The sequence below is a fragment of the Acyrthosiphon pisum genome, chromosome A1 (assembly GCF_005508785.2).
Source record: "Acyrthosiphon pisum isolate AL4f chromosome A1, pea_aphid_22Mar2018_4r6ur, whole genome shotgun sequence".
Lineage (NCBI taxonomy): Eukaryota > Metazoa > Arthropoda > Insecta > Hemiptera > Aphididae > Acyrthosiphon > Acyrthosiphon pisum.
In genome coordinates, this window is record NC_042494.1 from 90,590,647 (window position 1) to 90,604,016 (window position 13,370).

The following is a 13,370-nucleotide window of genomic DNA, read 5'->3' on the forward strand; positions in this document are numbered from 1 at the left end:
AAATATATTTTTGAGGTGCTTAAATGATTTATTTTAATTTAATGATATAATTTTGTTTTTTTGTAGCCACACATATTGGAAAAACACTTTGTTGTTTACTTTTACATATTTTCGTAGCACACATTTCAAGAACAAAAAATAAATTCTTGTCCCCCAGATAATTAATTTTGAATTCTGTTTATTTTTGTCGTATTTTTATATCAAAATGTACTAATTTTAGATTCTGAGCGGAGCGATAAATGTATTGATTTTACAATGATGTGTGTTTTTTTTTTTAAATTTTTAAATTTTTATTTTTGTGTGTGTCATCATTATTTAGGACAGTAAAAACGCTTAGATTTTTTTCAACAGTATCTTTTCTGATAGGAAAGTGAATCTAGTTGGTACTTTGGGGGGTAAAAAATTTTCCCAGTAGTTTTCAAAAGCGACGTGAAAAACAAAAGAAAAATTAAGAAAAAACGGGAATTTTTACACAAAATCTATTTTCAAGAAAATTTTTGTTTTTGGTGCAATTCTATAACAATTAATGAACGTAGGTACATGAAATTTTGACTGAATGTTTATATTAGCATTTTCTATACACCATACAATTTTGAAAATAATTTGACTCTTGAGCTGTTTACGGACATTGTCAGTTTCTATTTTTTTTTGTTTTTTTTTTCTATAAATATCAATAAAATTTTATTTGTTGGGTAAAAAAGCGTGAAAATGTAATGCAAGGCTCCTGATATATTGTTACAAAAACAGACAATGGTTTGCCAGTGGTGCATTTAAGGGGGGGGGGACTTAGGCAAGTACCCTCGGAGCCAAATTTTAGTGATTATGAAACCTGTTTTCCGACTGTTAGAAAGTTCCAATGTTAAAATAATAAAATGATTAGGATCATAGGCGTGCACAGACTTTGTTCGCAGAGCAAATAAAATGTGTCCCCCGTGATATAAATGCTCTTTAAATGAATGAAGATGGCTTGTCTGGACGTAATGGGGGAGGGGGGTAGCGATGGTGACGAAACCCCCCACCAAAAATCCTTTAAAATAGTATTGTATTATGTATAATATATTCGATCCAATTTTTTCTTTTATATATTCCTGGTGCCCAGCATACTTTTTGACAAAAATATTTTGTTGCTTTAAGCTTTTACGTATTATGTTACAATTTAGACAGCTTAGTTATAAGTATAAAAACAATTTTGGTCCCTCCTAACGGCTCACTCATAATAAAACATTTCTGAATTCACCACTAGTACATGGTATTACATTATAAACATAATATGGTTATTACTTTTTATTAGAAAATAATTCTAATTTTTTTTTTATTCTAAAAGATTGAGGCATTAGCTTTAACAATATAACCATAATATATAAATATTTAATAATATTACGCCGGTTTTATTTTCCTTTACTCCGCGCACTATAGTTAATATAAATGTCTATGGTTAATAGTAAAGCTAGTTAAAGTAACTTGGTCCAATAAAATAATAATAATTGTGCTGGTACTGCCTAGCGGACAGATGACACTGGTATTGGCTTAGTATTAGCGTAGTAATGGCATAAGCCGTTGATAGATAGCTCTGCCGTCAACCACTCACTGAAACACAGCATCGAGCTGTGTCGTTGATGCTTTTTTAGAACATTTAACACTGTTTTCTCGTGTTCTGTCATCAAACCGACAACATAATAAACTAAAACAGTGAGTTGGACGATATTTCATTCAATGATTTCAGTTCCCATAGTGCCAAAATCCGATGTGGCAGTTAGAGGGCTGCTCGTGTTCAGCATTCGTCGTCTGTTATAAGTACAGGCCGACTTCGGTATTTAAGTTAAGATCATACTTCACAGGATCATTTCTGTAGTATGCATCGTCCCCTCCAGGTGCAAATCTGGAGTCGTCATCGGCCACGATGATGAGACTTGCCCATGTGCCAGAGCGTGAGATAGCTGGTGGTCTTGCTGTTCGCAGCAAAAGACCATTTAGCAACGATGATCGCAACCAGCGTGCTGGGAAGGTATGTGGACAGTCTGAGTGGTCCCCTTTAATAAATGTATAGATCTTTATGACTAACCATCAGTTGATGATTTTTCCAATGCTCTTTATATTTTTATAAAATCTTTAATCATTATTTTAATATTTTTATCTTTGACCCTCGATCACTCAAATCAATTTACCCGCGGACAGTCAATTATTATACGCTAAACATTTTAATATTTATATCCAAACATTTTGACTGTATTATTCGAAATAATGTCGGTATGGAAAAAATTGATTAAAGTTAAATATGTCTCAAAAAGTATAAAATATGCCTAAAAACCACATAAAGAATCAAAATAATATGCGTTCATATTTCATATGCAAAATAAAATTTCAAAACTATCTTTGTCAATTTAGCATGAAACCATAGGCGCAATTTTAACTTTTGACTTGGGGGGGGGGCTGAAATATTAAAGGAAAGCAAACCATTGTAAATAGAATTTTAAAATTGTATGTCCTATGTTTTTTGAGGGGACTACCCCAAGCTCCCTTAAATTTGCGCATATGCATGAAAAGTATATTTGTTTCTACTTTTGTGACTGTTCAAAACAAATATTATGCAAATGCTACAATAAAGTCCTCGTCTGACCTAGCCATGACTCAGGTTGACTTGTAAGACATTATCTTAATAATAATGATAAAATATAACGATGAACCATAATAGTATAAGGTCTATGCGATGAACCCATGATAAATTAGTGGTCTACAACGATGCGAATTTGAATCTTGTTTGCGCATCTCCACTTTTTAGTTTTTACCATGTGTTTGTTTTGTATGGCGCATGCAGCCGTCAATCATTGTGTATGTTTTAAACCTTGTGTAGAAATGCAATATGGCTGATATGCATACCACAAAGTTGTTGACCTCTTTTCTTTATCATGCAATTACTTATTTACCTATATGGCTATATAGTATATATTATTATATATTATAGTAGTATCTATATAGTGATAATCAACCAACAAGACGTATAATAGTGTATTATATAAATTTGATACTTTTATAAAATTATGTCTTGGTGGGGGAACTGAATTTTGACACTGCTCTTTTTGTAAACTATAAACATTATCGTAGTATTTTTTTGTTTAAAATGAAGTATATGTATATAAAAAGTAGGATTTAGGATTAAGATTTTAATCCTTAGCTATAAAAGTTGAAAATGTTATCAATTTTTATCTACAAAATCATTTTGAGCGGAGCGATACAATGTGTATTACAATGATGTGTTTTTTATTTTTATGTCTGTCATCACCGTATAATATGGCAGTAAGACTGCTTCTATTTTCTTCAACAGTATCTTTTTGATGGGAAAGTGAATCTAGTTAGTGTATTCGGGAGGTCAAAATTTAAAATTCCCAATAGTTTTCAAACGCACAGGGGAAAAATTAAGGAAAAACGGGAATTTTTATGTATAATCAGTTTTCTACAAAATCGATTTTGGTTTTTGGTGTAACTCTAAAACAAATGACCGTATACATGAATTTTTCACTGGTTGTTTATATTAGCATTTCCTATACACGATACAATTTTCAAAATATTTTAATTTGTTTTAAACTGTTTTTCAGTTTCCAAATTTATTAGTTTTTTTTTCTATGACTGTCAATAAAATTTTATTTTTTTGGGTACAAAAGCTGGAAATTTAATACAAGGCTCCTGATATATTGTTACAATATCAGTTGAAAAATATTAAAAAATACATAGATACACATTTTTTATATTAGCATTTAAAGTTCGAATTTGACAAAACATTTATCAATTTTAAATTTAATAATTATTTTGTAGTTAAAAATGTATACAATGTTCAATTTTTATAGCTAAGAATTGAAAATTTCAAACAAGGTTCAATTTAAATAGGTTGTATAATATAAATTACTTTATTTACTCAATTAATAATATTATCAAATATACTTATTAATATCGTAGGCTGACTGTTCGTCTTCGCTCAGAATAGTTTTTACTTTTTTTTTATACAATGATATTTTATATTTATATCATTGAATTCAAATTTAACACCAATAATCACAGTGAACCACTTATAACCTACTGTACAGCAGAGCTGTACCCATTGCCCACCTTTTTTGACATATTTTTCAGAATTAATTACATTAGGAGAATTAGTTGTTGGGATAAAAAAAAATTGGGTTAATATTGGTGACGGAGATCACGGACTAAGATATACCTTAGTATATCTTAGTCCGTGACGGAGATTCATGTTTATCAGCAGGCTGCAGGTTATGTAACAGCTGATAATAATAACATGATGCACTGATAATATTCCGTTATGGTGCGGACGTGTGGACGCCATTTTGGTTTGTCAAACAAGATTGAAGAGTGAACAGACCACGGAACAGACCAGTCACAACTCACAACTCGAGTGTCCGATACTCCGAATCTTGATAGTTATTATTTTCCTATGATCCTTACTCCATGTTACCGCAACTCACAATGGCTAATGATTACATTTACTAACTCGTAGATACCCTTTGGTGTTTGGTATCTCGTCCGTCGTATTTGGCCGGCTTGTACTCGATCCTCATTGCTCCTTAGCATTATTCATTTCTCGACGTCGCCGGTTATTCAAACTACACGTACTCACGTGACTTGTATCAAACGTTCATAAATAGGTAGTTACGTTAACTGTAATTGACTTCAGAATTCTTCTAATTGACAGACCGCAGTTGAGTGATATAATTGCATTTTATAAAAAACCTTGGACGCTAGGAACTTAATTATTGTATTTACAATTTAGTAATTAGTAGTTTCTACTGTAGTACTGTACTCGAGTTGTGTATTGTGTTTTTTTTCCTTCGTATAATACAGCTGTAACACGTGTGATTTACAGTTCTAATTTATTGAATATTGCATGGTATATTAAGTTTTGGCGTTCAACATTAATACGGTAAGTATTTTAAACTACCTACACATTATATAACCATTAACGTTAATAATTTCAGTTTTTCGATAAAGATCCAAATATTTTAGTAATCCTTAAGAGTTTCACATATTTTGATTGTGGCTGTGCCCATGTTAGGTTAGTATTTATAATTTATCTTTATTGAATATTATTTTCTTAAGGCGTTATAACATTGGTATCTCTTATTAAGTACCTAACCATAAAAGGTTTTAGTCTGCACATTTTTAGTTAATAATATTAATATTCCATAGATGATTTTTACCAAAATGGTTTAATTGCTAGATAAACTGATATAAATATTATGTAAGACGAAGAATAGTGCATATTAATATAACTATTCATTACATATATGTTTTTCTTTGTGTTGGTGCTTTTTTATGTACCTTGAAGATGAAAAAATTCATTATAATTTATAGCCTCCAAAATACAATTTTAAATATTCAGTTTTATAGTGTATCAATTCCATGCCAAGTCCTAATCAAATATATTACATCAAATTTAATCTCATATGCTAATATGTCTCAAGTATCATAACAATTTGCTAACTGCTTCTATTTTTTGAAATCTTACCTATGTTATATCTTAAAATTGCTATAAAGCGCATTTTTTTACTTCAGAATAGTTACAATAAATATAAAACATAAATTATGTTTAAACCCTAAATAACCTGGATAAATATGTCTAATAAACCATTAACAACATCAATATAGACATATTATATTATACATAACTGATATACATTTGTTTATAGATAAAGACTAAAACATGTCCAAACACCGTGAATGGGATCCAACTTGTAAAGTATATATTGGTAATTTAAAAAGCAATGCCAATAAATACGAAATCGAAGATTTGTTTACAAAGTATGGTCCATTGAAAAATATTTGGATAGCAAGGAATCCACCTGGTTTTGCATTCATAGAATATGAAGACCCACGTGATGCAGAAGATGCAGTCCGTGGTTTAGATGGAACGTAAGACATTTAAAATTACATAATATTGATCTATAATTTATTTTAATAAATATGCTGATAACTAAGATTTATTTAAAATTAACTATTAATATAATTTAAGATACCCAATATAATAGTGCCCAATTGCATAAAAAGAAAACAATTTATTAAATGGTTTGCTAAAATGTAATAGAACATGGGTCACTAAATCATGTTTACTCACTATTGATTTTGATTTTGCAACCTGGCATAAATGTATTAACAATGAATAATATCAGTTATCACGACTACTTAACATAATACATGTAATATAGTCCCATCAACCATCGTGATCACTGACTTGCTCGGACAATTTAAATCAATTAGGTACATCCTTTGATCTGCTATATGAAACCACCTTAGGTCTCTGAGTAACCTAACCCAACCTTTCACGAGACCTACTGAAGTTGAGGAATATTTTAAATTTAAATTGTTTGAGAAATTGAGAAACCATAGCGGGTCTATATGTCCTGTGTTTGTAGTCCTGAAAAACAGAATAGCACCTAAAATTATAAATGTATTAATGATGAATAATATCAGTTATCCCTGTCAGATAATCCTATGTTGATAACATTAATTTTATCTGAAATTAATTGTAAGTGGTAGTTGTTTAAAACATTATTTTAAATGTATTTATGATGAATAATATCAGTTATCCCTGTCAGACATTCTTATGTTGATAACATTAATTTTATCTGAAATTAATTGTAAGTGGTAGTTGTTTAAAACATTATTTTAAATGTATTTATGATGAATAATATCAGTTATCCCTGTCAGACATTTTTATGTTGATAACATTAATTTTATCTGAAATTAATTGTAAGTGGTAGTTGTTTAAAACATTATTTTAAATGTATTTATGATGAATAATATCAGTTATCCCTGTCAGACATTTTTATGTTGATAACATTAATTTTATCTGAAATTAATTGTAATTGGTAGTTGTTTAAAACATTATTTTAAATGTATTTATGATGAATAATATCAGTTATCCCTGTCAGACATTTTTATGCTGATAACATTAATTTTAACTGAAATTAATTGTAAGCTGTAAATATTTAAAATATAATTTTGAGTGTATTTATGATGAATAATATCAGTTATCCCTGTCAGAAATTTTTATGTTGATAACATTAATTTTATCTGAAATCAATTGTAAGTGGTAGTTGTTTAAAACATTATTTTAAATGTATTTATGATGAATAATATCAGTTATCCCTGTCAGACATTTTAATGTTGATAACATTAATTTTATCTGAAATTAATTGTAAGTGGTAGTTGTTTAAAACATTATTTTAAATGTATTTATGATGAATAATATCAGTTATCCCTGTCAGACATTCTTATGTTGATAACATTAATTTTATCTGAAATTAATTGTAAGTGGTAGTTGTTTAAAACATTATTTTAAATGTATTTATGATGAATAATATCAGTTATCCCTGTCAGACATTCTTATGTTGATAACATTAATTTTATCTGAAATTAATTGTAATTGGTAGTTGTTTAAAACATTATTTTAAATGTATTTATGATGAATAATATCAGTTATCCCTGTCAGACATTTTTATGTTGATAACATTCATTTTATCTGAAATTAATTGTAAGCTGTAATTGTTTAAAATATAATTTAAGTGTATTTATGATGAATAATATCAGTTATCCCTGTCAGACATTTTTATGTTGAAAACTTGTAGTTTATCTGAAATTAATTGTAAGCTGTAATTGTTTAAAATATAATTTTAAGTGTATTTATGATGAATAATATCAGTTATCCCTGTCAGACATTTTTATGTTGATAACATTAATTTTATCTGAAATTAATTGTAAGCTGTAATTGTTTAAAATATAATTTTAAGTGTATTTATGATGAATAATATCAGTTAACCCTGTCAGACATTTTTATGTTGAAAACTTGTAGTTTATCTGAAATAATTTGGTAAGAAGTTGTTATTTATTTATGTATCCTAAAACTTATAACGATGAATATTTTTAATAATGATTGATGTTAAAATTTAATCATTTTCATAGTTGAAAATAATTATTTTTAGGATCGTGTGTCTAGAATAACAATAATCTTGGCTGCATTAGAGGTGGGTGCGAAATTAATAAGTTTTAAATATTGTACAAATTGTGCCAGGCTGAATAAAATATTTTGGGTGTAGAGTATAAAATTATGTGTTCCAATTTGATCTGTGTAAAGTTATTTATCTTGTTGTAGTAATGTATAGTATGTTTATCATATGGATTCCCTACTTATTTTGATGTAGCAATTCACACTGATATATTCACAGTTTGGCCATAAATAAATATAAAAGGTTGTAGATTTCATCTGGTCAAACATTGGTGCAAAATATCCAATTTAGAATTAAGTGGTAATTATAAAAAAAATCATTAAAACAACCAGACAATAAATGATTGTAAATGATGACAATTATTTTAAACATTAAATAATTAAATTTATGAAAAAACACAAAAGTGAAATAAAACATTTTCAACCACACCCTTAATAGCTAAATGTTAAAAGGATGTCAACGTACTATTTGTTTTCTCTCTGGCCCCCACGCAACAGATAAAACGCATTTATGCAGAATCATTTTTTCTACTTTTTCATGTAATCTTAGTGTAAAATCACTAATTACAAAAATGATAGAGGATAATACTTTTGAGGAAATGACGTATTAATGTGTATATAGTTTGAATCTGGGACCCATCTTTAAAATAGTATGTGGCAATGATCTTAGGGATAAGTTTTGCTTATTTTTCTATATAAAGTGACATTTTATTATAACCTATTATAGCAGACAGCAGCAGTGTATCTTATTATCATTGGTTAGGGAAGCTAACGAATAAGGGAGGCTTTTAAGGACTAAGCCCCCCCCCCCAAAATGTCCATAGCCCCCTAAACATTTCCTAAATTTTGTTTTAAGCATATTCAATATTATCAAAGTAAGGCTTTGCCCCACCAAATATCCAATGCTATTTGAGCCTTTGCTTATTATATATCTCATATTTTACTATATTATGTATAAAATGATATTTTTTAGTTATATCTTATCTAAGATAAAACATTAATCAACTAAAATATTTTTTATTTTGATTTAGCTTTAAATTATACATTTATTATACATTTTAAACTTACCTCACATACAATGATGTTCAGTGGAACCTGTTATCATCTTGGAATTATAATTTTGAAGAATAAATAATTAATATAATATGATATATAATTGTTATGTATTTGTGTACAATTTTAGAAGATGTTGTGGATCCAGAATTATTGTTCAAATGTCAACTGGAAAACGTTCTAGAGATAAATCACCTGTACATAGGTAATGTTCTTTATCTTATTGGTTTTTGTTTAATATCTGCATATTTATAGTTTATTATTTATTTTTATATTGATATAAAATTAAATAATCGAGGATGGGTAAATCTTGTGTTAAAATACTATTATATAATTTAAAATTAATGAGAATAAATACTTTTGGCAGGTTATTTATTATAGATACAACTTTATTGAATTCTTCATCATCATCACTACCACATCCACTACTACCATCACCTTTCAACACAGTACTACCAACTTGAGCCAGCGACAAACATCAGGGGGTGCGAGATTCTTGAATCCCCAATAGGCATTCTTTTTTCATGAAACATTCATCATTTGGTTTTAATTGTCAAATCCCTCGATTTTATTGCAGTACAAAACAACAACTTAGCGTTTGAAATTCATCTTCCTAGCTACTGCTGCATGCTTTGATTACATTGTTTTTGCATTGCTCATCGTTCGTCATTATTCTGGTTATATTTTAGGTATTTAATAAAAATATAGTTAATTGTAGGATATTTATAAATTGAGATTTTTGTATGGAATTCTTGCCTAAAATATGTTCATAATAAGTTTTAATAATATTTTAATACTTCAAATAAAAAAAAAAAAACAAATTTTGTATCATAAATTCTCTGCAAAGTTAATACAAAGAAAACAAATTTATTTTCAATCCAGATTCAAGTAAAAATATATATCATACTACGAACCCCTTCCCCTCAATACATGATACTTTATATCAGCGTTATGTCCCAATTTATTCCAATATTAATAATTTAATAAAAACGTGTTAACCTGGTCCATATAATTTAAACAATGTTCTCAAATGAACAAAGCATTATATAGATTTTCAGAAAAAATATGATATTTCCTACTCAAAAAGCGGCCATGTTTTATCATTTTTTTTCATAATTTTCTGATATTATGTTTAACAACTTATAATATTCAAATTATACTGGTCCTTTGTTAATAAATTTATCAGAATAATAAAACATAATTTATGTAGTTTAAGTATTTATTGTATGACAGGTTCCAGGTAAAATACACAACCGTCATTTTTCTTGAGTTTTGTGCCACGACCATGTTTTATTTGATGTATATATATTTGAATATAAATACATATAAGATCGAGTTAATTTAAAATATACCTTGTTGCTATAAAGTAATATACTATTAATATTTATTGAACTAAACACTAGTTATACTTTGTAAATTTAGATGTGATATTTACCAAATAATCTAATATGTTTGTTCAGGATTTTAACACTTAACTATATATAATTTGTTGTAGAAGATTTAAAATTCTTATGAATTAAATATTTTTTATTATGTTTAATTAATTTTAGAGGTCGATCTTCACCTCCACGGCGGGGCTATCGTTCATATTCAAAATCACAATCAAGGAGTCGCTCACCAGTTTACAGAAGTAGAAAATCTCGTTCAAGGTCTTATTCTAGAGGAAAATACTAAAATCACTTTTTATGCAAAACAATTATGTAACACATTTTTTATAAAATACATGATTTTATTTAAAAATACATTTTGATTGGTTAAAGCTATATAGGTTGCTCTCAAATATTGAAGGGTGTTTTGTATTAATTTTAACTACTGAAATTAATTTATTGAATACTAGGGCTGTGACTTGATATATTAATTTAGGCAAGTGAATGTTTGTCAAGTTTGTTTTAAATGATTTGTAATAAAATGTGCCATACTTAACTTTACATATTTTGTCATGAGTACACATTTTTACGTGTTAAAAATTGAATAGCAGGAACCAGGAACCTATAGAAATTGAAGCATAATAATAATATGTAATGCAATTTTTGTTATTTTAATCAAAAAATCAACTTGCAACTAGCTGCAAAGTGTAAAGTGATTTAGTTTGTATTGATGTCTACAGCTCTATCTTTAATAGTATTCTATGTTTACTTTTCGGTTCTGAGTGGACTTTAGTAGTTTTACCATGTGTTTTTATTTATGGTTAATGATACGTATATTTTTATACATTTTATGGTTGAGTAAATAATTTAATCTTTCACTATTAGATAGAAAGGTTTTTGGTTGCAAATTGGATCTAAGTATTTGGTACATTTGCTCAAAATTTAAAATACCCATTACTTTTTAAAATTAAAAAAAATGGGTATTTTTGAGCAAAACCAGTTTTTAACAGAATTAATTTTGTTTTTTGTTGTAAATCAAAAATTATTAACAATATACGAAATATTTGAATTTTTCATGTACACTTGACAAGATATGTTGACTCTTTTTGTGTTATTTATAGATATTTTAAATTTAGATTTCCGATTTATGTATTGTTATGTATCGGTTAAATTTTTGTTTGTGGTTAGAAAATTTGAAAATGTAATATTAGCTCCCTCAAAGTTGTTCTCAAAGAAAATAAAAAAATCCAAAGTAAAATATAAGTAGCTATATTTTGATTAAACAGGGATCCTGAGATTCATGGCGTATATTTACTTTTTTTTTTATTTATAAACTAGCTGATTCCGTGCACTTCGTTGCCCATTAAAAATGCCAACTCTATAAGAATAATAATATGCTTAAAATAATTATGATAGCTTTAAAACCCATGGCAACCATTTATAAACAAAAATTTCCATCGGAAATCTCAAAATTCCTGTTAGGTCACCTCCCGAGGCGGGTCTTCTCCCTTTTTAAATTAGCCAATCTTCTGCCCAGAGGTCTAATCTATCTGTACCAAATTTCATCTATCATCGGTCCAGCCATCTAAGAATGCATAAAGGACACAGAAAGACTAACATTCATTTTTATACATATAGTTGGTTTCCATTGGTTGCAGATTATATTAATAATGGTAGAAATTGGTATTTTTTGTTTTTTATATAAATGGTTGCTATTGGTTACTTGGGCAGGTCAGGTACAAGCATCAAATTGTCGCTTTTACGAGGTCGATTAAAGAATTAAGAAACTGATAATCTTACAACTAGTCTATAGGTATGTGTGTAGCTTATATAGGTACTCAAAAACTACTTAATTGATTTTGACGAAGATCTCGAAATGTTTTGAGAGTAGTGTTTAGAGAGTTTAAAGAGTAATGTTCGTATGCTCAATCAATAATTTATATTGACTATAGTAAACTATGTATAGGTATCATATGCGACGCATACATTGACTATGCATACGCGGACATAAGTAGTTTAAACATTAAACCACGCTAAAAATGTACCAAGTGCTAAATCCAATCCGCGACTTTCGGTTGCAAATCTAGGTCAAATAATTTTACAAAGCTAAGTTCACTGACGCCGATTCGTCCGTGGACTGAGGTACACTGAAACTGAGATACACCTATATATTCATAGGCGCAAATCGCAGGGGTGCTAAGGGTGCTTAGCACCCTGAATTTTAATGCTAGCACCCCGAATCCTGTGATTATAACTTATAGTACTACTACCTTAATATTTCCATAATACCTACCTAATTACATTTATTAAAAATTCAAAAACATATTTATTTAATTATTTGTATTAATAAATTAATATAATATATCAAGTTTACATCTGGATATATTAAACTGCTATGACATAATAAAATATAAATATATTATAATATAATATCATAATTTATTGTTGTTGTGAGATTATGATACAATAAGGAACCGGGAAATAATTGTTAAACATATTGAACATTTACAATATAATATATATAAATTATAAGATCCGGCGTATCTGGTGTCTACAATCAATGCAGACTGACCGCGACGATGGCACGACGCGCTCGTTTTCTCTAATTATACCCGCAGTATAGGTAATTCCAAAAAATAGGATTAAAATAGTTGTGTAGCTTTATTGCATTCCGTCCCGTTGGATTTGTGTGATTACTGATTTGTATTTTGTTAATATATATGGTGTGGGACTGTTGGGGTTTGTTTCCTCCAAAAAAATGTTGGTGTTTAAGCCCCCCTGATATTTTTAGGTGATTTGCGCCTATGTATATATTATAGTTTAGGTATAGGCGCTAATAGCGTTTGAGATTTGGGGGGGGGGAGGGCTAATAGGCTTTACTTTGATAATATTGAATAAGCTTAAAACAAAATGTTTGGGAGGGCTATGGACATTTGTTGGGG

General features: G+C 28.5%; 1 protein-coding gene and 8 non-coding genes across 13 annotated transcripts; all 9 read left to right on the forward strand.

Moving 5' to 3' along the window:
* The first annotated feature begins 1,821 nt into the window (after positions 1-1,821).
* Positions 1,822-2,027, forward strand: LOC115033982. The gene has a single exon (XR_003839324.1). It is a non-coding gene; the product is annotated as a small nucleolar RNA U3 (small nucleolar RNA).
* A 2,302-nt stretch (positions 2,028-4,329) lies between these two features.
* Positions 4,330-10,991, forward strand: LOC100165158 (RNA-binding protein-like). Of its 5 annotated transcripts, none has more exons than XM_008188295.3 (5): positions 4,330-4,927; positions 5,694-5,916; positions 9,192-9,266; positions 9,429-9,546; positions 10,612-10,991. In XM_008188295.3, exons 2-4 carry the CDS (start codon positions 5,708-5,710, stop codon positions 9,523-9,525), a joined length of 381 nt encoding a protein of 126 aa, XP_008186517.1. In that variant the 5' UTR covers positions 4,330-4,927; positions 5,694-5,707; the 3' UTR covers positions 9,526-9,546; positions 10,612-10,991.
* LOC115033949 lies at positions 6,450-6,528 on the forward strand. The gene has a single exon (XR_003839295.1). It is a non-coding gene; the product is annotated as a small nucleolar RNA R38 (small nucleolar RNA).
* On the forward strand, positions 6,562-6,640 carry LOC115033950. Its single transcript, XR_003839296.1, has one exon. It is a non-coding gene; the product is annotated as a small nucleolar RNA R38 (small nucleolar RNA).
* On the forward strand, positions 7,010-7,088 carry LOC115033956. The gene has a single exon (XR_003839302.1). It is a non-coding gene; the product is annotated as a small nucleolar RNA R38 (small nucleolar RNA).
* Positions 7,234-7,312, forward strand: LOC115033951. The gene has a single exon (XR_003839297.1). It is a non-coding gene; the product is annotated as a small nucleolar RNA R38 (small nucleolar RNA).
* Positions 7,346-7,424, forward strand: LOC115033952. Its single transcript, XR_003839298.1, has one exon. It is a non-coding gene; the product is annotated as a small nucleolar RNA R38 (small nucleolar RNA).
* Positions 7,458-7,536, forward strand: LOC115033953. Its single transcript, XR_003839299.1, has one exon. It is a non-coding gene; the product is annotated as a small nucleolar RNA R38 (small nucleolar RNA).
* LOC115033954 lies at positions 7,569-7,647 on the forward strand. Its single transcript, XR_003839300.1, has one exon. It is a non-coding gene; the product is annotated as a small nucleolar RNA R38 (small nucleolar RNA).
* Positions 10,992-13,370: the final 2,379 nt, after the last annotated feature.

Excerpts from the sequence above, each read along its gene's own strand:
- LOC100165158 (XM_029486083.1), top strand. The coding sequence starts at position 5,708 with ATGTCCAAACACCGTGAATGGGATCCAACTTGTAAAGTATATATTGGT. Across the intron at positions 5,917-9,191 it reads GTCCGTGGTTTAGATGGAAC|AAGATGTTGTGGATCCAGAA; the intron begins GTAAGACATTTA and ends GTACAATTTTAG. Across the intron at positions 9,267-10,611 it reads GATAAATCACCTGTACATAG|AGGTCGATCTTCACCTCCAC; the intron begins GTAATGTTCTTT and ends AATTAATTTTAG.